The sequence below is a fragment of the Cupressus sempervirens genome, chromosome 3 (genome assembly GCF_028749045.1).
Source record: "Cupressus sempervirens isolate cs-2001-9-10 chromosome 3, ASM2874904v1, whole genome shotgun sequence".
Taxonomy (NCBI): domain Eukaryota; kingdom Viridiplantae; phylum Streptophyta; class Pinopsida; order Cupressales; family Cupressaceae; genus Cupressus; species Cupressus sempervirens.
This window is the reverse complement of record NC_143120.1, coordinates 451,667,547-451,693,862: the sequence shown is the minus strand read 5'-3', so window position 1 is coordinate 451,693,862 and position 26,316 is coordinate 451,667,547. Positions and strand designations below refer to the sequence as shown.

Below are 26,316 nucleotides of genomic sequence, written 5' to 3'. Positions count from 1 at the left end.
TGCTGTACTGTGAAGATGTCTTTCCCTTCAACATTTGATCAGTTCCAAACCTGCATGTGAATTCTTTGAAGGTAGATCAGAGTCAAGATTTGTGTATTGGAGGGTCTCATTGATGTTTTGTGCAGTTGTGGGTAGAGTTGTAACAGTTTCAATTAGGTGCATCACCCCCTCTTTCCCTTTTAGAAATTTACTTTCCTGTATCTCCTTCTCCCGTTTCCTCTCAAGTAGTAGTTAGGTGCATCCTGATTGTAAGGAAGCCGGCCTTCTCCGGAGACTCAATCTCACAGTTCAAGTCCCACAGCTTGGAGACTGTTTCCATGTTGCACAAGGTTGCTTGAGGGTCATATCTCAGGCAAGGGTGCAAACTTTTGTGTCAACACTTACTTCAAATAGTAGCTGTTTTCCTTCTCTGAATTGTTTTTACTTTTGAGTTTGTTTTCTTAGGGAAGAAATTGTGTGGTTTTGTATTTGTGATGGTGTAAAATACAATTTAAAAAAATGAAATGCTTATTATTTTTTGATCTCTAGGTACTTAGGTTCACTAAACCTTGGTACCAATCCTCATTTCAATCTTTATAAATCACAACAATTGTATGGTATTTGTCTTCTAAGATGAGTTTATAGTTAGGTCCCTAAGGTTTATCTAGCCTCTAACGACATCCATTTTTAAACATCACATATTATGGAAAAAATTAAGTTCGCAAAAAGTAAGTCAACTTTGACTATTTAATACTTTTAGTCTAGGAATCAAGCTTTGATGTTATGCCATCTGTCCAATGACTAGTATGTATCTTTTGTTGCAAAATTTCTCTGCAGTGAGGCTTTTAACAAGTGCTTCCTAATAATTGCAGATTAGCATAAGCATTTCAATTCACATCTTTGACGTGGCACAAAATATTATAAGGCGAAGCTTCTTTTGACATAGAATCTAAGGATTTTGGAGAATGTCATGTACAAGAAAGCAAAACTAAGACATTTCAATTTGTTTTGTCAATCTGGAACACAAGGTGATTTAGCACATCTCAACTAAATGAGGAATCTTTACATGTAGAAGCGATATTCTGCAGAATCTAACAGAAATAATTGATGTTTATAGTTTTCAAATAAATGTAAATCCTGAGAATCATAAACAGAGCAAGGTTCAATTTATTGAACATGAACACAAACTACAAATTAAATGCAAAGGATTGTGTATGAAACTAGAATATAATTTTTTTATATATTTACAGTATAAAATTATAAATATATTGTACTCATATAATATATGAATATTATTATTCTATACATATGTCTTATCATAATATATTATATAATACATTTATTTATTATAATACTATTAATATATTATATTTTAGAATTATATATTTATATATATGAACTTGTACACAAGAATTTTTCTTGCACAGACATATGCAAACCTCAAATTTGTTCCCTCAAACTTAATTGTGTTTGTACAGATATCTGAACCTCAAACTTGTACTTGTATTAGAATTGGCAACTTACCATTTCATCTATGCATTGATTTTTTTCAAATTTCTCCTAAATTGATTGCTGAAAAAGCCTGAAATTGTCCTTGTATCTCATAGTCATCCAAACCAATTCCCTCTTCATCATTATATTTGTGTGAAATAAGAGAAATGAACCTAGGGGTAAAATTCTCTGTTGAAAACAATTTATTCTTTTGTTTAGTAAAACATTGGATAAAGCTTCATCTGGAGTTCTCATAAGAAAATAATTCTATCCTTTCTATAAAAAGAATGTTCGCTAACTGTTATTTTCTCATGTTTGTTTTTCTCATGTTTTGAACCTCTATTCGCTTAAATTTTCCAACAATATTAATCAAAAAGCAGGATATCCATCCTGTATTCTTCCATTTCATCAATTCCTTTAAGAACTTTCTTTACTTTTACCTTTCATTCATATGAATTCTCTAGTGCTCTGAATCTCGCTAACAAACACCTTCCAAACATTTTACACAGCTCTTTTTACAATCAACCTATTTAGTTGTTTATTATCTTTGGTGGATTCTAAACTTTCTGGTGCAAACAAGGTTGTTTATGGAGAAGGTTGTAAGCGATGAGTTTTGTATTCTTAAAGTTGGACTTCTTCCTTCAAAACTGTATGTTATCAACCATTTTTGCCACTGTTTCTTTAATATTGTATCTGACAATGTTCAACATATTGATATCTCCTTCATGAGTTCTTAGGCCAAATTCATCGTTCCAATATGAAAATCAACAACTTGAATGTTGACCACTTTTATCTATTGGAGGAATAGCTGTTTTAAGTTTTCAACCATGATATACTTTCTTCCTCTTTTTCTTTTAGTCTCAGCTACTTCATCTTTAAACAAATTGGAATCATCATTTAAATTAAGAAGTTGTGCTACTGTCATTCTTCTTTTACCTAGTAAAAGTTTATGAGTCCACTTGGAAACTCTTGCCTTAAGCCCTGTGATTTCTGTCTCTGTAACTATAACATCTTCTTCACATTGTAGGGTTGAGATGGTTGAAGTAGGGACAATAAGTACAGTAGATATGGGGGCAATTTTGATCGTCTTAGTGTTGAAAATGAAAGAGCCAAGATCTGTACGTGGAACAACTTCTGATTGAATTAAGCTCGCAGGTGGTACGAAATCTTCTATATAGGAATTTCAAGGTGCACTTATTTCAATAAGCAAAGGAGTGTCCTCTTTTTTTTTATCACAACGGACTTCAATTCCCTGAAATTTGAAACCATTATGACTCATTTTTTATTTTTGTTTAAAATATTTTTAGTATAAATGATCAAATTTTTATAGGTGGATTTAATCTATTCTCCTAGAATATTCAATTCTTGATCTGCAAGTTTTGATTTGTTTTCTCTCAGAATCATCCTTATCTTCTCTACTAGTTTCTAGAAATCTCGTTTAACTATCCACGTTAATTTTCTTTATCCGATCGGTCTTTTGAAATGCTATTGATGGCCTAGTTGATTAGTGCCAAATGTTTACTCCAATAAGGCTATGTTATTTTATACATAAGGTAAATGAGAATATAACATATAGAACTTATAATATCAAACACAAATATATACTTTATATAGATAGAGCATGCATTTCATTCCAATAATATACAGTTATACATTCAATCGAGAAATAGATTCCTCTAGACTATAACCAACAACAAATAAATAATGTATCAAGTTGGTTAAGACTACTGGCAGTCGGTAATTGCCAACTACCAACCATACCTGGTTGGGAACCTATCTTTCTTATTACAAAATATAACAAAGTTTATTTAACCAAATATAAGAACACTTTTGTTGGCAACAACCCTCCCAAAAAGTGTAGTCTTCTAGATGACTCAAAGGAAATGGAAGGTTGGTGTATGGTCATAAATTGCACTCTATGCAATTCCCTGTTGCATGAGCGTGTCTCCTAAATCTGTACCTTATCTGCCTGCATTGTGAGCCCTTAATTAGTCTTCCAGAATAACAATGTGGATTGTTTAATCCTGGACAAGTGCGCACCACAGAGATGTCGATTCACACTGTACACTCATCCCACAAATCTTCAGTTTGAGGGTCAGGTTTGAGACATTACCCTACTAATGCTGGCAATGTAATGCCTCCTATGATTGTCGATGTTGAGATGTCTTTGGACTTACTTTATCTTGCTTTTGGTCTTCTTTTTTGGGTCATTTTGGGTCTTTTGATATTCCAGTTGTCTCTTCAAGATTCTTTTGTTTTTTGCTTATAGTTTCTTCGAATCTCATGCATCATTCTTCCACTCACTTATTGCATTATCGTTATTATGAAAGCTTCAGACGTCTAGGAATCCAAGCTTTTCTTCACTCCAACAAGCTCCATCCTTTTGGTGTTGCATTGGAGTTCCTTACATCACACTTGTCATTGGTTTAGCCATATCCAGTACTACATATTGTTCATGTTATTTCTTTATCATTTTTCCATTATCAAAATATATCTATCTTGGCTGTCCTTGGAGGTGGAAACACCAAAACGAGGCTTTGACTATAATAAATCTCTAAATCACAACCCTAACATTTTTGTCCTTGTTCGCCTTGTGTGTAGGTTTAGAGGAGAATGGAATAGCATTGGCTGGAGGCTTCACTCAATGAACTTTTTATAAAGTTCATTCTCCTATCCTTGCTTTCTTGTTGTCTTATTTTAGTTTGTTTCAGCTTTGTGTTCTCATTTTCATGACATTCAACATTCCAAACTTGTATTGAGTCATTTTTTGAACTTTCTAGTTTCTAGTATGCACTTTGTGTTTTTGAACGTACGAGATGTTTGTGCACTGTGTCGTCATTCTCAACCTGTGTGTGCATCTCAGACAGAGAGTGCATGGAGCATATTGACCTGCACTTTTGGCTCTTGTAGTCTAAGTATTTTATCTATTAATATCATAAACTTTCACCCCTTGCATCATGCCTCCCTACTCTTTAAACATGTTGATGATGCCATTAAGAAACCACAAATCCCTCCAAAAACAACAAAGTTTGCTTTAGTATTACATCTCAAGGAAGAAATTTTTTACCCATAAGCATATGGTTATCATTCACAAATCTGGAAATGTAATTCACCTGCAAAATCATAATACCTTACTTGTCTGATAGCTCTGATACCATAGTGGAACAGGAGCACAAGGAATTGCTCACTTTACATCATGCAGCCTAATGTGGATATGAAACCAAAAACAAATGCAAGCCTTGCAACAAATTACTAACAAGATTCTGGTTTTGGCATAGCAATTTGCCTATTGTTTGAGCAAATTCAACCAGCCAGGTTACCTAACATTTCTAAATGTATATTATGATATTATCTAATAGGGTGGAGTAACATGTGAGGAATAATCTACAAGTCACAACATATGAGCTTATATAACAGTGTGTGCACACTATTTAGGTTTTAGGAAACAGGGTTTCAGTTGCTGCAAAGATTAGCTGATTTTGTTCTCTGAGTTGTTTTGAGGTTGTTTCTCTGGGAAGTAATGAACAATTGTGCTGGCTTATTTTCTCTAGGGGTAAAATATCATTATTGTTAAAATTCAAATTCTTAGTATTTGTTATCCTGGGGAACTCAAATTTACCGAACCTTGTTATCTTTTTCCATTTCTTACAGACTAACTTAAGAGTGTACTGATTTTTGTTCACATAGATACAGAGTCCAAGGACAAGATTGTCTCTATGGCATCCACGATTTCCTGTAATGAGAAAGGTTTGTATTTATATCATCTCTCTGGATAATGATATCTCTTTTTGCAATAGTCCAGTAGGTTGTTTGCCTGGCTGTGAAAGTTAACAACTAAGCATATCTTATGTTTTTGTCAGCAGTTGAGGACAGGGACTTCCAGTTCTTATCCATGGCAATAAAAGAAGCATACAATGCTGTAGAATCTAAAGATGGTGCGCCTTTTGGTGCTGTTGTGGTCTTTGGAGAGGAAGTTGTTGTGAGTTGTCATAACATGAGTCTGAAGCAAACAGATCCAACTGCACATGCAGAGGTTGTGGCTATAAGAGAGGTTAGTAGAAATAATATTGGGGAAATTTGCCATTTCTTTATTTGGGTATGAGTTTTCTTATTTGATTTTCTTTTTTGTTGATCATTCCTTGCCAAACTTATTTTATTTTATTTTTACAATTGGATAAAACTGTTATTTGACTGATTTCTTGCTATTCTAATATATTATCATTTGGGGAATATGTGTTGTCTCAGCTGCGAAGACAATAATGAAGTCCTGTTTTCTTTTCAAAAATATTATTTTATTCAAAACTAGCAACCTTGAGGTTGTAGTTGGAAAACTCCAACTCGTAAGAATTTTGCCACAATCAAAAAACTTGACATGGCAACATAAAAAAATGCTGAAGTTTCTTAAAAAACACACTACTTTTGGGGTTGGTGGGAACACCCCAATGGAGTTGAGGGACAATGCCCCTCATGGGGTCGGGGGGAAGCACCCTTAGCACCTTCCTTGTTGTGATACAAGGCGAGGCTGAGGGTAATACCCCTAGTGCATTCCCTGTTGTGATATAAGGCAAGGTAAGGGAGCAATGCCCTTGCCATTAAGTCCACATTAAGGCCTTTGAAATCACACAAAACTTCTTGTCGCTCACTGTTTCACAATTCTATCACTTTAGAGAAAAAATAGGTACTTGGGACATTTTTGTGGGAATATTCTCTCCATGTGTTACATAAAGAATTGTGAGAGGTATTCATGTATTTTTAGGGAAAAATTGTGACTCTTTTGACTGCTCTTTCCAAAAAATAATTGCATTATATTTATGTTTCACATATTGATGTGTCTAGCAACTTTCCAAGTTTTTTTTATCAAATCCATTGAGTTTTGGGTGAGAACTCGTAAAAAATCAGTCAGTACTTGCTTAAAACTCGACAGCTTTCTGGTGTAAGCATGGGAAAATTTCATTTTGTGTTACTTGGCAAGCATGCCGTGTTTTCTTGAGATTGTATACAATCACGGTGCACACTTGTACTTTAAAATTCTGCTTTAAGCAACACAACCATAAGAACAAATGTGGTTTAACAAAGGATGGAGGTATGTGGATTATAGGCATACTAATGCCTGCAGAAAGGCTATATCATTTTGTCTTGTGTTTTGACATGGCCCCTAAGATAATTGGCCAATTATGATTTTGGGTTAAACTGTCTTTGGTTTAGATATATCTAAGAGTTTGATATTGCTATCAAGATTCAAATGTGTAGTTTTTTGATTCAAACTCATTGACCCATGTTTCATGAGTAGTGGTTCACAAGGAACCATCTCTCACTTAGCCCTCGTTGCATCTTGGTGATGCTCATAGAGGCGAGCATTGAGAGTTCTTGGGAGGTCACCCATCCTAATAGTACTCCATCTAAAGCACACTTAACTATGGAGTTTCCACCATGGTCAAACGCACTCTACTTGTAACCCCATTTGCAAAACACTCAACAAGTGTTGTGCCTTATGAATCATTTATTAGAAAGATCCCTAAGCTCATCCATTGATAAGTAGGATATATTTTCCACAAGTCAAATTGTGATATTGCTATCAAGATTCAATTGTATATTTTTTTAATTCAAATTCATTGACCCCTGTTTCATTAGTGGTGGTTCACAGGAACCCATCTCTAATGAGAATGAATGGAACACTTAAGCACTCAATGCATCTAGGCATTACTCACAAAGGTGTAGCGTCAGGAGTTCTTGAGAGGTCACCCATCCTAGTACTGCTTCAGCTCACGCATGCTTAACTATTGAATTTCCTCCATGGTTAAACCCACTTTGCGTACAGCCCCATTTGCAAAACCTTCAGCAAGTGTTGTGCCTTATGAAGCATTCATCAGAAAGCCCCTTAAGATCAACAATTGACAAGTAGGAGATATTTTCGATATCAAGTCAAAGTTTGATATCACTACCAGGATTCAACTTTTTAAGTTTTTTGAGTCAAACACATTGACCCATGTTACATGAATAGTGGTAGTGGTTCACACGAACCCATCTCTCATGAGAATGATTGGAACACTTATCACTCATTGCATCTAGGTGATGCTCATGGAGGTGAAGCATTGGGACTGATCAGGGGGTCTCCCATTGCAATACTATCCTAGCTCAAGCACACTTAACTGCAAAGTTTTCTCCATGGTCAAAATCGCTCTGCTTGCAACTCCATTTTCATGATGAAAGAGAAATATCTTCTATAACAGATACCAGAGTTTAGTCTCATTGTAAGATAAGATCATCATTTACTAATGGATTAATCAAGGACAGAATGAATAATCCATCGAGAGGGGTTTTGACCTTTTGGAGGAAAGATATATTTAAGATAGGAGGTCTCAAAGTTCTCATTTATTGTTATGGACAAAATAGATACAATATTGCTCTAAGTAATCAATTGTAGCTTCATTGTTGTGGATGAAAAGTCATAATTCAATACAAGAAAGCATATGAAGTTAAACAAGAGAAAAAATAAATTATGAAAACTCTCGTAAGGTTGATGAGTGGGTTGAAGTGATCAAAGGTCTTAAAATAAATTACTAGAAAATTTATCGTACTAATTTTAATAAGTAGATCTAAAAGTACAAATACTGTGAGTATAAGGCTAGCCCTTGGGATGTGAAGCTGGTCATAAAGAAGTTCAATTAAATATTATAGGATACAGCGTAGAATGAAAGGGTCAAAGCCAGTTTACATGTAAAACTGTATATGCCATTTATAGACTGAGATGAGCCTTTGCTTGCCAACTAAGTAGAAATAAAAGATAATACCAAGACGTGGTGGCATTATGGTCAATATCACATCCATCACATTTTGTCCCTTAAAATGCACAATATAAGCAAGTTTTCAGCTAGTTTAGTGCCAATTTTTACTTGCATGTTTTCACCTAATGTTTTGTCTTTATTTAAAAGTAACTTTATTCTGTTGAATTTGTTTTGTGTGATTCTATTACGTTTGTTGTTTTATTTTAGCTTGTTTCTCTACTAAATCCATATCAACAAGAAATCTGATTTAGCAAATGAAATTCTAAACTAATGCATACTTAGGGCTTCTATTAAATTGGTATAGAGGGTGCATAAACCTTTCCTAGTAAAGCCTTTATTTAATGGGAGAGTAAGGGTCAGTTCAATCTTTTTGAGGATATAGTAGGATGCTAGAGGTTTTGATAACCATGGTTAACCTTGGACAGCATGGAGTTGTTATAAGAATTATCCTTAGGACTAATATCCATTGTATATTTGAAATTGTAGGAGAGTAACTGCGAAGAACTCGGGAAATGTCTCTCCATGATGTTGTTTAAATAGGATGGAAATGTTGGACTTGGAGCTGTAAACTTGTAAGCTGAATTGCTATCAGGATATCAATGAATGTTAAAATTGTGTCTACTGAGAGTCACCTTGACAGATTTGGTTATAGCTGGAGTAATCTGAGTGGTTTTGCAGGACGGGTTTGAAACTTTAATCTGTTAGATTGAGAAAGCTGCATAATGCATTGTATGCTAACTGTATATCCATATGGCCCTTGCTTGTAATTTGCAGTAAGTTAGAGGGACTAACAGATCAGACTTTGTCAAGCATACACCGCCATTTTTTCCCCTTAGTAATTCTTTTGCACCTTTGATGGAAGTGTTCCTCAATCATCTTTCTTTTTATTTCGATCTTCCTATTGTGAAGTTTGGCCGATGCCTCTTGTAGAGAAGATGGGTGATGCTTTAATTTTTTCATAAGGCTGAAATCATTTTGCTGTGGTTTAAAAAATGGTAAATGAAACCATTTATCCAACAATAAACAACATGCTTGAGATATTGGTGCAGGAGCACCTAGTCAAAGCTCCTTGTTTTGATTTCTAGTTTTGATTTTGGCATGTACTGACTCTAGCCAAGTCAGGAGTTTGAGTTTGGACCTTTAAAGGTCTTGGGTGAGTTTGTTTCTAGGTGGAGTTGAATAGGTTCCATTCATTCTAAGATGTTTTGGTTTGCTTGCTTAATATTGCTTGTGTTAGGGTTTATGGGTCTTAGACCATGAAAGCCTGTGGTAGGTATGCTTTTTAACCTATCTTGTCCTCCATGATGTTTTTACATCCCCTTGCATGGATTGGAGTTCCTACATACCATTTGGAGCAAAAGATGAGAAAGTTGTCAAATCTTGACAAAGTTGTCAAATAGGGCAAATTGGTAAAAAACATGTGGATTGATGCTCTAAAGGCTAAAGTATGCCTAGACATCATAAATTGACCACGTTAGACTTACTTGGAAGATTCCAAGTGATAGATGTTTAAGAAGTGCAAAAATGCAAAAGTTGTCAGCAACTTTGAAAAGTTGCTTTACAACATTTGAGCAAGAAATGAACATGTCGGGATCTGAGGTTGATAGTTAATATAATTGTTTGAAACCTCTTGGTAAAGATATAAAACCACAGAATACACTCATTGCAGAGGTTGGAGTTTCTAACAAAGAAGTTTTGATATTGAAATCCATGAATTCTGCCCCAGTTTTGATAGTTTTACGTGTTTTATATTGCATGATCACAATAATGGGTTGAAGTTTGAGTTTTTGCATTGGATTATTCAAGTTCATGCTTGTACAGTTCTTTTTGTTTCAGATTACTAGATTGTAGAAGTTCATTTGATTAGCTTTTGGAAATATTTTGCAAACAGATTGTGTGCTGTTGCAGTCTTTTGCAAAAATGGCTCCTCCATGAGTTCCTAGCGTGGATTCATCACAGCCTTAAGGGGAATGGATGTGGAGCCTGTGTACATTATGTATATAGCTTTTGGGGCCTTGGAGTGTTGGTTAATCAATATTAATGTGACGCCCTAGGCAAGTCACAGACACTTGGTTAGGCAATCACAGCGTTGGCAAAGAAGCTTTTGGAGGTTTGAATGTGATAGATACTTCAAACCATGAGTTGCAAAATGGAGAGGGGTGAGTGATGATACTATATGCAAGAGGAGAAAGATTGGAAATAAGTTTTGTTAAGGGTATGATTAGACCCTAGGCAGCATTGTCATTCTCAAGGTGAAACCGTTGATGATAGGCATAAAAATTGCTTTCAAGTGTACGAATGGCTTGGAGACTTGAGACCCACAAAATCCTTTAGGTTTTCCAAAAGGGTACTCGAATCCATAATTTGTTTGTCACCTTGTTGAGAGAAATTTAGAGTTATGGTCCAAAACCCCAAGTAGGAGGGCTAATTCAATTAGGCCTATTTTTGACAATTTTGGTGTAGATGCAAAGAACTTGAGGAAAACTTTTGGGATCTGGGTCTAGAAGCCTAGGTGAGGACTAACACCTCATGTATGATCCCCGCACTCCATGTACTTGTGGAAATGAACAAGATGGACCTAGAACTGAAGTTGGCTAGTTAGTGTGTAGAGGCATTTGGTGAAGGAAGAATAAAAAATCATTGGTGTAACTAGGTAGTGAGTAGTTAGTGGATAGGATAGAGATCTTCTGGAGGTTAGGGTATTAAAGTGAATCCTAAAGGGCTAAGAGAAAGCCTGAGCAAGTCATGGAGAAGATAGGGACTAAACAAGCAAACTATCTAGACTTACATTAGAAATTTACCTTATATCAATTCACCAGCTTAAGGTTAGTCTTCTATCTCTTGGAGATTATCTCCAAGTGGTGGGTCAAGTCCAATCCCTTGTTAATTTGGCATGCTTTCCTTTCTTCACATGTATGGTTTTAGTAAAATATAAGTAGGGTTAATTATGCAATCTCTCCACTTTTATGCCATCATTTTTTATGCGCATTAGCCAATTTCTAGGTTTTTCTATAGGTTTCTAGGTATGCTAAGAGTGTTCCAGTGTTCTTGGTGAGCTCAATTCCAAGTTTCAGTGGCTTTTGACAGTAGTTGGTACGTAATATTTTTTGGTAAGTGCTAGAATGGCACTGATCATCGTGTGCATTTCTGGGCTTATTTTATTTATTATATGGAGAGCATTTTAATTTATAGTAAGTGTTTACATGACACCAATTTTGTGGGTTTTCTAGGTTTTGGTCTTTAGTCTATAGAGGACACTATTATTTATAGGAAGTGGTTGTATGGCATTGATCTTCTTTCGTTTTTTCTCTTTGGTCTAGAGAACACTTCTATTTATTGTAAGTGTTTGCATGCCTTTGACCTTTCTAGGTTTGTTCTCTTTGGTCCTTAAAGAGCATTGCTATTTATAGTAAGTGTTTGCATGCCATTGATCCTTTTAGGTTTGTTCTCTTTTGTTTTCATCGAACACTGCTATATATAGTATGTGCTTTTGTCAACATTGTGTTCCTCAATCATCTTTCTTTTTATTTTGAGCTTCCTCTTGTGAAGTTTGGTCAATGCCTCTTGTAGAGAAGATGGGTGACGCTTTGATTTTTCATAATGCTGAAATCATTTTGCTATGGTTTTAAAAATGGTAAATCAAACCATTTATCCAACAATAAACAAATGCTTGAGATATTGGTGCAGGAGCACCTAGTCAAAGCTCCTTGTTTTGATTTCTAGTTTTGATTTTGGCATGTACTGACTTTAGCCAAGTCAGGAGTGTGAGTTTGGACCTTTCAAGGTCTTGGGTGAGTTTGTTCCTAGGTGGAGTTGACTAGGTACCATCCATTCTAGAAGGTTTTGGTTTGCTTGTGTTAGGGGCTATGGGTCTTAGACCATGAAAGCCTATGGTAGGTATGCTTTTAAACCTATCTTGTCCTCCATGATGTTTTTACATCCCCCTGCATGGATTGGAGTTCCTACATACCATTTCGAGCAAAAGATGAAAAAGTTGTCAAAAAGATGTCAAAACTTGACAAAGTTGTCAAATAGGGCAAAGCGGTAAAAAAAATGTGGATTGATGCTCTAAAGGCTAAAGCATACCTAGAAATTATAAATGGACCATGTTAGACCTACTTGGAAGATTCCAAGTGATAGATGTTTAGAAAGTGCAAAAATGCAAAAGTTGTCAGCAACTTTGAAAAGTTGCTTGACAACATTTGAGCAAGAAATGAACATGTCGTGGATTTGAGGTTGATAGTTAAAACTTAATACAACTGTCTGAAACCTCTTGGTAAAAATATAAAACTGCGAAATGGACTCATTGCAGAGGTTGGAGGTTGTAAGAAAGAAGTTTTTATATTGAAATCCACAAATTCTGCCCCAGTTTTGACAGTTTTACGTGTTTTAGATTTGCATGATCACAATAATGGATTGAAGTTTGAATTTTTGCATTGGATTATTGAAGTTCATGCGTGTACAGTTCTTTTTGTTTCAGATTACTAGATTGTAGAAGTTCATTTGATTTGCTTTTGAAATTTTTTTGCAAACAGACTGTGTGCTGTTCTAGTCTTGGCAGATTTTTGCAAAAATTTCTCCCCCATGTGTTCCTATCGTGGATTCATCACAACCTTAAGGGGAATGGAAGTGGAGCCTGTGTACATTATGTAAATAGCTTTTGGGGCTGTGGAGTGTTGGTTAATCAATTTTAATGTGATGCCCTAGGCAAGTCACAGACACTTGGTTAGGATTTCAGAGCATCGGCAAGAAGCTTTTGGAGGTTTGAATGTGACAAATACTTCAAAACATGAGTTGCAAAATGGAGGGGGGTGAGTGATGACACTATATGCAAGAGGAGAAAGTTTCAAAACAAGTTTTGTTAAGGGTATGATTAGACCCTAGTCAACACTGTCATTCTCAAGGTGAAACCCTTGATTATAGGCATAAAAATTGCTTTCAGGTGTACAAATGGCTTGGAGACTTAAGACCCACAAAATCCTTTAGGTTTTCCAAAAGGGTACTTGAATCCATAATTTGTTTGTCACCTTGTTGAGAGAAATTTAGAGTTATGGGCCAAAAACCCAAGTAGGAGGGCTAATTCAATTAGGCTTGTTTTTGACAATTTTGGTGTAGATGAAAAGAACTTGAGGAAAACTTGTGGGATTTGGGTCCAGAAGCCTAGGTGAGGACCAACACCTCATGTATGAGCCCCTCGCTCCATGTACTTGTGGAAATGAACAAGATGGACCTAGAATTGAAGTTGGCCAGTTAGTTTGTAGAGGCATTTGGTGAAGGAAGAAGCAAAAATCCTTGGTGTAGCTAAGGTAGTGAGTAGTTAGAGGATAGGATAGAGATCTTCTAGAGGTTAGGGTATTAAAGTGAACCCAAAAAGGCTAAGAGAAACCCTGAGCAAGTCCTGGAGAAGATAGGGACTAAACAAGCAAACTATCTAGCCTTACATCTGATATTTATCTTATATCAATTCACTAGCTTGGGGTTAGTCTTCTATCTCTTGGAGATTATCTCCAAGTGGTGGGTCAAGTGCAGTCCCTTGTTAATTTGGCATGCTTCAATTTCTTTAGATATATGGTTTTAGTAAAATATAATTAGGGTTAATTATGCAATCTCCCCATTTTTATGCCATCATTTTTTATGCGCATTAGCCAATTTTCAGGGTTTTCTGTAGGTTTCTAGGTATGCCAAGAGTGTTCCAATGTTCTTGCTGAGCTCAATTCTTAGTTTTAGTGGGTTTTGACAGTAGTTGGCATGTAATATTTTTTGGTAAGTGCTAGCATGGCATTGATCATTGTGTGCTTTTTTGGGCTTATTTTATTTAGTTTATGGAGAACTTTTTTTATTTATTGTAAGTGTTTTCATGACACCAACTTTTTCTGTTTTCTAGGTTTTGGTCTTTAGTCTATAGAAGATACTGCTATTTATAGGAAGTGGTTGTATGGCATTGATCTTCTTGCATCTTTTCTCTTTGGTCTAGAGAACACTTCTATTTATAGTAAGTGTTTGCATGCCTTTGACGTTTCTAGGTTTGGTCTCTTTGGTCCTTAAAGAACACTGGTATTATGGTAAGTGTTTGCATGCCATTGATCCTTTTAGGTTTGTTCTCTTTGATTTTCATCGAACATTGCTATTTACAGTATGTGCTTGTGTCAACATTGTATATCATCTTTCATCTTCAGTTGGTTCAGAGATATGTTCATTTGTTTGTTTTTGGTGCCTTGGCAAGTTCACTTATGGTGTTAAAAAATATTTTAATGATTTCACTTGAGTGTTTAAAAAATGACTTTTTAATATCTAACATATTTTATATAGTATGTCTCAAAAAGGGAATGCCTAGCTGGGAGACATAAGTTGTGTTTTAAGAGTCATTTGCATTAGAATATTAAATAGTTTCTATTGACAGCATCAAAGCAAATGCTTGTTGCTCTTTGAAAATTTTTAATTTCTTTTTTGAAATTATTAGTTCAAAATTTTCGAAATATTTGCCTAAGTGTGTTCAAAATTCGCATCCTTTTTTTCCTCAAAACTTGACTAGGGATTTTGGCTTCCAATTCCTTTTTGCGATATTCTTGTAAATTCTTGGTGGGTTTTTGCAGATCTCAGTTGAGTTAGTTGCGCTTTTTTCTGGGTGCATTGTTTTTTGTGCCACAATTTTTGAGCCAACAGAATCAAATTTTGATAGGAGATTCTATCTGGGTCATTTGAGCTCTTATTCGGGTGTCTCCAAATTTTTTGGGACTTCTGTCAATCTACCTCAAAGTTTGTGCCATCTCAGATTTTACACGCGTTTCATTGAAAAATGTGCAATGACATCTCTCACCAGTCTTATGTTGGAAGGCAGTCAACGTTTATTGGAAAGAACTACAACACCTGGAAGCAGAGAATGATGATGATGATCGAGTATCGGAGGCACTTGTTCTGGGTACTGAGACTCGTCCTACCACAGTTGATGCTACTCAAGAGAAGTTTGATGAGCATAATCATGTAGTGATTATGATTATTAAGCTTTCGGTTACTGATGATCAGCTTCGTCAAGTGTCATCTGGCAAGACAACTGCAAAGATATGGAAAATGTTGAAAGATCTCCACGAGAGCCTTCTTTCTGAAGAATCAACTATTCTCATAGTTATATGCCTTGTGAGACGGGGGGACAAGTTTCTGAGATGGGGGGACAGAGGGGCCTTGATTTGGGGATGGGGGGACGACAGCAAGGGATAGGGGGTTGACGAGGGGAGCAACAAGGGTGTATATACTATACATATGGTACTTAAAATGCTAGTTATGAAAAGATGTACTACAATTATACAATATAAGATATAAAGATGTAAAAAACTTGAACATTGAACATTGCATTGAAGTTTTAAATTGGAACATCATGATTCATGATCAAATGACAAACAATGAACATTGAACATTAGCAAATTAAAGTGTCAAACTATATAATTTTAAATTTATATATATATCAATCTTCAGATATAGAAATGCAAATGTGAATAAAAATGAAGAATAGAAGGCGTTTGAACAAAGAAAAAGGAAGGAATGGGCCCCAGATCCCATTATAACAAAAATAGAACCAAAAAAATATTTAAATAATGCCTTATACTTTTACATTTTTAATGTCCTCCATCTTGTTGCTGCGAGAGACGTCCCCTTGTGCGTCCCCCCGCACCCACAGGGGACACAGAGCCGTCTTGGAGATGTCTTGCAGTCTTCGACGGAGGTGGCACTGCCCAAGATGTCGAGATGACATCCCCTGGTCTCAGGTGCGGCTCGGTTTTGGTGGAAGGACATGTCATTGTGTTACACTAGCTATTCTCAATGATTATGGATGATCATATGTCCTTACAAGACCATACTTTGAAGATTAAGGACATCAAGGATCAGCTTGAGGCCATTGGTTGTAAAATGGAGGAAGAGGGCATGGTGGTCATTACTCTGAAAAGCCTATCATCGTTCTATGAGCACTTTATTGAGACGCTCAATATTATTGCAACTAATGTTGACTAGAAGTTCTCAGATTTGTGTACCAAACTTCTGTAGTAGAATTGTTGGAAACAATAGTTTAGTAGCAGTGCTCCTTCGTCCTCTTGAACAAGCGTTTTCAGCCCAATCCATTGATAAGGATAATGGCTCATCTCAATCTTGTGCTCAGTCTCAAAATAGCTCCAAGAAGAAGCAAATCCGGTGCAACTACTGCCACAAAATTGGTCACATGATGCAAGAATGCAAGGCTCGCATTGCTTTTGATCTGCAGAAGCAAGCTGGATCCCAATATAACATACTAAAAGTTAAGAACAAAAGTTCACTAAGTTTACATGTTTAAGATAAAATGAACTTGTTTAAATTATTGAGTTGAGGTGAACAATTTTATTATTTTTTAATGAAGAACATGGCATAATATTCACTATACTAAATCTATACTTATAAGAACAAATATTTGAAATAGACCAACATCTACCAAATTTACTTCTTTTAAAAAGGAAAAGAGTTACTTGATCTATCATGTAAGGGCGAAATACATCTTTTCAAATTAAATATATATTTTTAATTAAATCTAGAAAGTAACTTGTAGCAAAATAAAAAAGAGTACTCACATAATGTGCAAAGTGGCTGAGTTGATAAGGAGGAAACCTGCAAGATCAATGTACCCAAAGTCTTTGGCTTGTATCTTGTTCTGTGGAAAAGGTATCATTGGGGAGTTTAACCACCCAACCATTGATCATATTCGATCCCCTTAGGCTGCTTCGATATCCAAAGTAGACCCAACCATCCACAAGGGATGGTGGATGATCAAGTCAAGTTTCTTGAGAATCCGGTGTAGAGCCACCTATAGTGCGATTGGTCGAACCCGTAGCATTTTGCCACTCTAGTTCGATGCCTATCAAGAATGTATCCAGTGACTCTATTGTGACTTCCAATATCTTGTATCGTGGCCTAGGATTTTTCTTTAATAATCGGGAGTCATCATCTCACCTTCCTGCTTGTTCTAAATTTTTAGACCTTTCTCTCTCCTGAGGAAGTAATCTGAAGGTTTTCACATCTTAACCTCTTGAGTTCCAATTCTTTTGTGAGTTCGGGTTACACTATCTGGTTTCACTGTGTGTGAAGTAGTTATCTTCTAAAGGCTCCACCAAGAGAAATGTTATCATTAGAATGATCAAAGATTAGTCCATTTTACTAGCATGTACTAAATGTTATTTCTTGTCTACTTCAGATTAAGAGAAGGTGCAGTTGATTTAGTTGAGCTCAATCCTGTGAGTTGTTGACTAGTTGTTGCAGATTGTTCTACTAATCTTTAAAAGTCATGGTGTAGTTAATCTTTTTCTTGATTACCGTCCAATCTTGGAATGGCTGGCTCTTCTTCTTGAACACTTATCTAGTTCTCTTTTCTAGTTTTTTTGCAAGGTCTAGATGATTATTAGGAAATCAACAAATGGTGGAAGTCAAACGTCTGAATAATTTAGCACAATAACCAGTAATGTCTGTTTTTCTCTTTGTGGTTGACCTGTAAAGTTCGCATTAAAACTGAAGTTGTTTTGTGGAGTTATCGGGCTTGTGTCTGCAGTTCTACGGATTCAACTATACCGTTTGTAGTTAAGGAGCAACTCCTCTTGAGTTGCTAGCAATGCTACTATTTGCTAGCATAGTTAAAACCAATCTACCGTTGTAAGAAGAGACGAGGAAAGAATACATTTAAGCTCCCTACTTGACATTTGAATGATTTCCTATTTCATAATGTGGAAAGGATGTTCATATTAAGTAGAACAAGAATTCACCTATGTTTAACCAGAAGAAGAGAAGACGCATTTGATAATGTGATACTACTAATTAAAGTTCAGTGATTCCTTTGCAGATGGTAAAGAAAACAGATACTTATTGATCAATAATCAACAATTCAATGGCAATCGGATTTACTTGCTTGGTATTGTGTAGTCTTTATTGAAGCTTTTAGCTTTCTTCCTTCCTAACAATCCTATCCAAAGACTTCCAATCTCCCAACAGGTGAGCTATTGCCGCTTTCTTGATGCTCCAAGGATTAGTTTCCCCACTGCACCCTTGTGTTTTTGTGTCCTATCTAAAGTGAAAGAGAAGGCATTTTCTATTAATGTTACAAATGTAAATGGCGGAAATCTTGAATGAATTAATCAGAGATCAAACTGATCTATATAGACAAAGAGGAGAGTCGAATAGAATAGAAACATTCTATTCTAGACTACACCTAAATATTAGAAACAAATAGAATAGAAACATTCTATTCTAGACTACACCTAAATATTAGAAACATTCTAATATTTACAGAGATATAATAAGATACAATAGTGAGCATTAAAAAAAAACATGAAGGTTATTTTAATACCCCCCCCTTAATGCTCAATCTATTTACTACACCAATAGATTCCCTAAATTTAACAAACTTGTCAGGACCAAGGGGTTTTGTGAAAATATCTGCTGATTGCTCAGAGGTAGGGACATAGCATAACTGAATAGATCCATCTTCTACTAATTTTCGGATGTAATGGCAATGAAGCTCTATGTGCTTGGTTCGTTCATGAAACACTGGGTTCTTGGCAAGTTTGAGTACGCCCTAATTGTCTGAAAACAAAGAAGTCGGACCTGCTTGAGAAATATGCATATCTACAAGCATCTGCCGGAGCCAAACTGCTTCACAAGCTGCCTTGACAACTCCTCTATATTTTGCTTCTGTAGAGGAGAGTGCATGTGCCTGTTGCTTCTTACTGGTCCAAGTAACTGCTGCAGATCCGATACTATACACATAGCCAGAAGTAGATTTCTTGTCATCAACTGAGCCGGCCCAATCGGAATCGGCGAATCCACTGAGTTGAGGAGTAGTACTCCTTGTGTAAAGAAGACCATAATTTGAAGTACCATGTACATAGTGTAACACACGTTTCGTTGCAATCCAATGATCAGTCTTGGGGTTTGTCATGAACTGTGAGATGAAGTTGACTGCAAAACTAAAATCAGGTCTAGTAGTAGTAAGGTAGATGAGACTACCTACTCGCTACCTAAAGAGTGTTTCATCTACAAGAGGAGAAACAGATTGTGTGGACAATTTCAAACCAGTCTCCATAGGAGTGGAGGCAGATTTGCAATCCTACATTCGAAACCTATCAAGCAAACTTCTGGCATACTTGGACTGAGACAAAAAAATACTGTTGTCAGTCTGCCAAACCTCAATACCTAAACAATAATGAAGCAATCCGAGATCTGTCATATCAAAAGTTCTGCATAGATCCTGTTTGATTTCTGAAATCAAATGTTCTGAATTTCCAGTAATGATCAAATCATCCACATAGAGAACAAGAAAAAGAATATCATTACCAGAGTGTTTAATAAACAAATTATTGTCTGATGGACTACGCTGAAATCCTTGAGCAACCAAGTAATGATCAATCTTTATGTACCAAGCCCTAGGGGCCTGTTTAAGACCATAGGGGGCCTTTTGGAGTCTACATACTTTGTGTTCTGAACCGGCAACCTTAAAACTTGGGTGTTGCGTCATGTAAACTTCTTCCTGTAATTCACCATTGAGAAAGGCGCTCTTCACATCCATCTGATGAACTTTCCAACCATACTGAGCTGCAATTGCAAGAAGAATGCGAATAGTGCTCATCTTGGCTATCGGAGCAAATGTCTCCTCATAATCAATGCCTTCGCATTGGGTGAATCCTCAAGCAACAAGTCTGGCTTTGTATTTGTCCAAGGTACCATCTGCATGGTATTTGACCTTATAGACCCATTTACAGTTAATGGGTTTCTTCCCAGGAGGGAGATCTGAAAGAACCCAGGTGTGGTTCTTTTGAAGACTTTGAAGCTCAGCATCCATTGCTTGTTCCCATTCTGGAATTCCTTTGGCCTCTGCATATATCTCTAGCATCAGCGATACGGTCATCTGAACATTCAATATCTAGCACAACTTGCTCGGGATAATTTAGTCCATGGCCTACCTAATATTCAGACCCAAAACCATCACGTTTGCGGAGCTTGCCAAGCAGGGAAGCAACATAGGACACCATTTAAGAATGGTGAATCATGGTAGGCATCCAAAGTACTCCAGCTGGTCCATGCTGATGTATGTGGTCCTATGAATACTCCTTCTATTACTGGGAACAGGTATTTTTTACTCTTTGTGGATGATTTCAGTCGCAAAATGTGGGTATATTTTCTTAAGCAAAAATCAAATGCTTTTCTTGTATTTCAGCAGTTTAAAGCTCTAGTAGAAAAAGAGTCTGGTTCCTCCATCCGTACTCTTAGAACCGATAATGGTGGGGAATTCTGTTCTTTTGCTTTCTCTGCCTTCTGTACTACTCATGGCATTAGACGTCAGTGCACCACACCTCACACCCCTCAGCAAAATGGTGTTGTAGAGCGTCGAAACCATACCATCGCAGAAATGGCTAGGGCTATGGTAGAACATAGAAATGTTCCCAAAAAATATTGGGCAGAAGCAATATCCAGAGCTGTCTACCTTCTTAACCGGTCATCCACCCTTGCATTTAATCATAAGACTCCTGAGGAAGCCTGGTCTAGTCGCAAACCTAGGATCAACCATTTGAAAGTTCTTGGCTCTCTGGCATAAAAAGATACAATAGTGAGCATTAAAAGAAACATGAAGGTTATTTTAATAATTAACGCCTTCGCCACCCTAACTTAATGCTCTCCACTTGCTGCTGTTGGATTATCAGGTTGGCCCCTATAGATACAGCATCTTCCAACCCCTATAGATACACCATCTTTTGAAATACTATGTGCCTTCAACATTAGAACTTTTTCCCAAATATTTCCAAGTTTTCTTTGAGGTTATCCAAACACTGTGCGATAATTTCGATGATGGAAGTGTAAATGATTTCAGAATTTGATTGGGTCTCAATTCATGTACCAAGGGTGGAGTGCAATAATAATACGGAATAACTTTTGAAAAAATGAAATTCCGATAAATAAATTATAGTATAGCTTGAACGTGAGCGGGAACCAAGTTAATAAGGAAAGAATTCGATGGAGTGAAGAATCGTGCATGAAGCCTGATTTGGTTAATGACAACATTATAAGGTTAATGATATTTAAGCTGAGTTAGAAAATGGAGTAAATATAGGAGGTATTCATTAAGTGTAAACTTATTATTCCTATATCCAAGTATATATATCAAGTGTTTACTCCCATAGTTATTTTGTCTTCTTAGATTTGGTTGGACCAAGTTTAAACTCGGTGGCGACCATTAGAAGAGATAAGGTTAGACAAGGAAAAAGGGTCTTAATGATGAGTTACAAATTTGCTAGGAGTAGCGTTATAGTGCACCCTTAGAGATTGATTCACCGTGGTCATCTAGGTACTATTTGTCAGTTCTTACCATCCTTGGTTATCTTGAGCTTGATCATCCAACAACCCCTTTCCTGGTTATAACTTTTCCCCCTTTGGGTTTGACCCACATTCTCTTGGATCCAAATAAAGCAAGTGGTTAAATATTGATAAACCATTTTAATTATCCAGATCTTCATCATGAAATTACATACTATGTTTGAGCAAATTGGTATTTAAAACTAGGTTCCATCCATATGTCTAATTAATGATCTTGACTAAAATCAAGACAATCAAATAAAATTAGTTTGAGAATTTAAGTTTTCTATTCCCTATATTCTGAAGCTGGAATCCACTTAGGGCACCATTTGCAAAAACCACGATTAGTCCATATATTCTGCTTAGGGCACAAGCTATACCACTGTCTAGTAATAATCAAAATAATTTAGGGCTAAAACCACTTTTAGATTAGATCATTTCCCACTTAGGGCACATGTACAAAACCATTATTGAAATAGTGAATTTCATCTAGGGCATCAATTATTAAAGACATGTACATAAAAGTATCAGTTAAAAAGGGTTGTGACACCCAGACACAGACCAACATTGCAAAACATGTAGACCTCTCTGATCAATCCAAGGCTACCTTTTACTCTTTTTGAGGACATGCAAATTTCTGTTTTGTGAAGATAGATATATCATATATCATTAAGGGAGGGTAGTACAATGTTAGATAGTTTCTATTTACTCTCTCTTTCGTCTTTTTCTAATGATCACTCTTTTTGTAATGTTTCTTTAAACTCCTATTCATTATGGAAACTTTCTTTTTCATTCGTTTTCACTCCACAAGAATGTTTCTATTTCTTCTTTCCTATTCATTATAGAACATCCTATTGTATATTGTATATATAGATCATTCATGATCTCTATTTAATAACACATTCATTATTTTACCATAATAATTTGGGGGCCTTTTTCAAGGTAATTTACTAATTTATATTTGAATATTCAGATTCACTCTAATTTTTCCCTCTAGATCTATATAATGGGATTTTGGTTCTCATATTTGCATTCAGCTTTGTGCACACATGACGAGATGATGTCGAAATGAACATTGGAAGTTGTTCTTGGTATTGTTGAGGACAAAAACCTATTCCAACTTGACTGGTTTAAGTGGTGGGATATCCATCCTAGTTGGATTTGGTTTTTTCAGTTAGGAAACACATTGATTTTCACAAGGTTTGATGATTTGGGGTTTCAAGAAAGAAAGATTCTCAAAGGTAGTTTTAGATGCAAGTTTATATCAATAGAGGTTTTGGACAGACTTGGGTTGCGCTTTGCAAGGGTTATTTGTGGGTATTGGATGGAAGAGGCCCAAGTATTTAGGCAACCACTTTCTATGAGTTTTTGGAGGCTTTTAGACAAGTCTGAATTTTCTAGATGGAACCACGTTTGAAGGTAGGCTGTCCAAGTTGTTGTTGCTGTTTTCAGGAGGTTTGATTGATTTTGGTTGTGTTAGGTGTCTAATCATGTCGATGCTAGTTTGGGAACGAAGGAGTGGGTTTTTGAAGGGGTAGACCAAAGCGATTTACAATTTCAGTTTCTCTTTTCATTGCAGCAGATATTTTGAGTAAGTTTTTCATATTTTGTGACAAATTTAAGTTGTTTCAGAATTCTGTTCATAATTATTATGTCTCTAACCTTAATATTAACCTGTGTCAATTATACTAATCTATGAGCATTTTCGTCAAGTTATTCCATATGTGGACAGTTTTTTATGGATGGCAGCCTTCAGTTCTCCCTCGATTACTGAAAAAATGCATCTTACTCATTAACCTGTTTAGGCATGCAAAAAACTTGAGCGCACTCACCTTTCAGACTGTGAGATTTATTCGTCTTGCGAGCCCTGCTCAATGTGTTTCGGAGCTATTCAATTGACAAAATTTAAGGTATACAACTTAAACTGAAAAATGGTGTTTCATGCATATCCTTGTACCTTGTATTTCTGCTTCTTCATTTTTTCCTATATTCTGTATCTGTCCATGTTTCTGGTTCCATTGACCATTATTTTGGTTGTCTGCATGCAGCGCTTGTTTTATGGTGCCAATTCAGAATCGGCAATTGCTGCTGGACTTAAGGCTCCAATTTCGAATGCCTTGAGGGGCACTGGCCTCTACCAAAAAACTAATATCGAAGTTGATAAAGCAAATGGTTGCCTCGCTGATATGGCTGAAAAAGTTTTTGAAGATACAAGGGCAAGAAAATAATATCATCGTTCTCAACTATTTTCTTAAATGACAAAAAAATTGAGACGTTGCCTTGTCCAACAATCTTTGTTGTGTTTCTTCATTCTTACGAGATACATACTGCTGTCTCGATTTGAGTTTGGGAGCATGCAGCAGATTTTCCTTCAACATATGCTATAAGTAGATGCACCAAACATGGTTAGCTCTGTTTATATCCTAATAGACAGCTGATCTTATAAACAACATTGCATTATCATAATGGTGAAATCAGAAATATAGAATCTGTAAGGCTAATGCAAAGCCCATTTATGGCCGATGTGTTTCTCTAACATTAACCCAGGTAATATTTGAATTCCTTAAACACATCAAAACTAGACAAGAAGAACGAATTCCCTGAATAAATTGTTGCTCACCCGCAGATAAATTATATTGTAGTCCATCAGTGACTGAAGTAGGTCTATATAACTCCTCAAAATACAATTAAAAATACAATTAATCGTAAAAGAGAAGGATTAGGTTAAAGGTCCCAGGCAGTGAAAAATAACTGGTCACTTAGTGCAAAATAAAGAGTTAAAAAATGTAGGCTGTAAGATCAATCCAATTAGAACAGTGCAGTGAGAACGTTTTGTAAAGTTTAATAGATCTTAGTTGGTCGAGACTTATCAAATAGTTTCAGACTGATTTCTATAATATAGCAGACTGGTGTCTTCCTTTTATAATGTCAGACTCTTTATTTTCTATATTCTTATTGTGATAGTATCCTATACTTATCTGAGATCTGTATGCCACTTTTTATGATATGAACTGCAGATATAGGATTGGAATTAATATATATACATATTGAAGCACAAGCAAGTAGGGGCATGACCCTACGTGGTGATGCCTCAATATGCACATATACTAACACCGGTTCATAATGATTAGTTAGCCGGAACAAAATACAATATAAGCCACGGTATTTAGAAGACCCGATAACAATGTAAAACATAACATGATGCACGGGATGTCATCCGATAATTCAATTGGTGTGATTGAGATTGGAAACCATTCGATAGCAATAGTTTGTCACCATAATGTTGGGGTTTAATCGGCAGTGTACATTTATCTGAAGTAATCGAAATATCCAAGCAGATGTTTCAATACTTAAACGCTAACATTCTTAACATGTTTCATCTCCTAAAATATGTTGAAACACAAAAGAATAGGTATAACTACATATTCTAAGCTTCCAATTTCTAAATACAATAATTGCTAGTTATTTTATTAACTTGTGACAGTTTTGGCTAAGTCGCGAGGCATCATACCCGTGTTCAGGTCCCAGTCCCATACAAAGCCATTTTGGGTATAGTTCCCATGATGACAGTGGCCTTACCACTCTATAGTCACTCCTGGGAACTCCTCGTTGCACCTGCGACCACACTGCTAAACTTAAAAAAAAAAAAAAAAAGAGTTAAAAACTTTAGTTTTAAAAGATTTTTTTAACTTAGTGTACATAGTGGGAGTGGCACTTATTAGCTTGTGATTCAAATGATGGTCAATCAAGAAATGACTTCAATCTATATGCTTTTATGAAGATTGAAAATGAAGATAACATTGTTGGACAGGCCCACATGTTTCTAGTATAATTTGACCCATCTTGAAAATAGGGAGTTTCTAAATTTCAGAAACTTGTCTCTTGATTGTTTCATAAAATCATTTTTTGAGTTTTGATTGTTTGTTTGACTTTCACTATTGCATTAGTTCTTAATTTAAACTATTTAACACATGTTATATGTTAAGTTCTATAATGTATATAAGCATATTTTATTCATGTTTTCATATAAAGATTTTAATAGTATAACCGAATTATGAAAACTCCCAAGTCAACACACTAATCCAAAATTCCAAACAGACACTTCCTTGAATCACCCAATTGAGTCAGTTCATCAATCGCCTTTTCAAGTCGCCAAGGCAAATCATCTTGTTGAGTCATTGTGCAAATTGCCCAACTTAAGTCTGCAAATAAAGTCATTGATTGAGTTGAAAGCAGCATTGTAGGATTGGTTCTAACTTGGGAACTCAGATTGGGTCATTTGAGCACAATTCAATCACTTAAAGCATACATGGACAATTGAAGAGTATGAGAGCATTTTGAGTGTTGGACTTGGAATGCACCAAATTCAACAATTTTGAGAAGCTTTACCTCTTCATGAAGAACATGCAACCTTGGGCCATAGAGGAAATTAGGCGACATAAGGTGCAATCTTTACCCAAGACAATCATTGTAGCTAATGGATTGTTGGATTACAAGGGTGATGCAACATTGGGATTTAGAGATGCCAAGTCCAATCATGGTGATCAGAACAAGCAATTTTACCCAAAGGATGATAGGTGAAACAAATCAAATTAGAATGGTTGATTCAAAGGGTTAAAATTTTAAATCGAGTAGACTTAGCTTGATTTATGTCTATTTATGCTCGCACAGTGTTAGGTGGAAGTTGGGGACTCAGCTTGAGTAGGCT

General features: G+C 36.0%; 2 protein-coding genes across 5 annotated transcripts in view; both read left to right on the top strand.

Moving 5' to 3' along the window:
- The window catches only part of LOC149567024 (guanosine deaminase-like), a 33,270-nt gene extending 9,141 nt beyond the window's left edge, over positions 1 to 24,129 (top strand). The window contains exons 2-5 of one of the 4 annotated variants that reach the window (XM_089820240.1): positions 5,164 to 5,217; positions 5,334 to 5,521; positions 23,414 to 23,518; positions 23,657 to 24,129. In XM_089820240.1, the coding sequence (XP_089676366.1) occupies positions 5,187 to 5,217; positions 5,334 to 5,521; positions 23,414 to 23,518; positions 23,657 to 23,836 (504 nt within the window). In that variant the 5' untranslated portion in view covers positions 5,164 to 5,186 and the 3' untranslated portion in view covers positions 23,837 to 24,129. Of the gene's footprint in view, positions 1 to 5,157; positions 5,218 to 5,330; positions 5,522 to 23,413; positions 23,519 to 23,656 lie in introns of all 4 variants that reach the window. The other 3 variants (XM_089820238.1, XM_089820239.1, XM_089820237.1) reach the window with 3 other exon arrangements.
- Positions 1 to 26,316, top strand: part of LOC149567022 (guanosine deaminase-like) — a 103,966-nt gene that overhangs the window by 9,070 nt on the left and 68,580 nt on the right. The window lies entirely within an intron of this gene.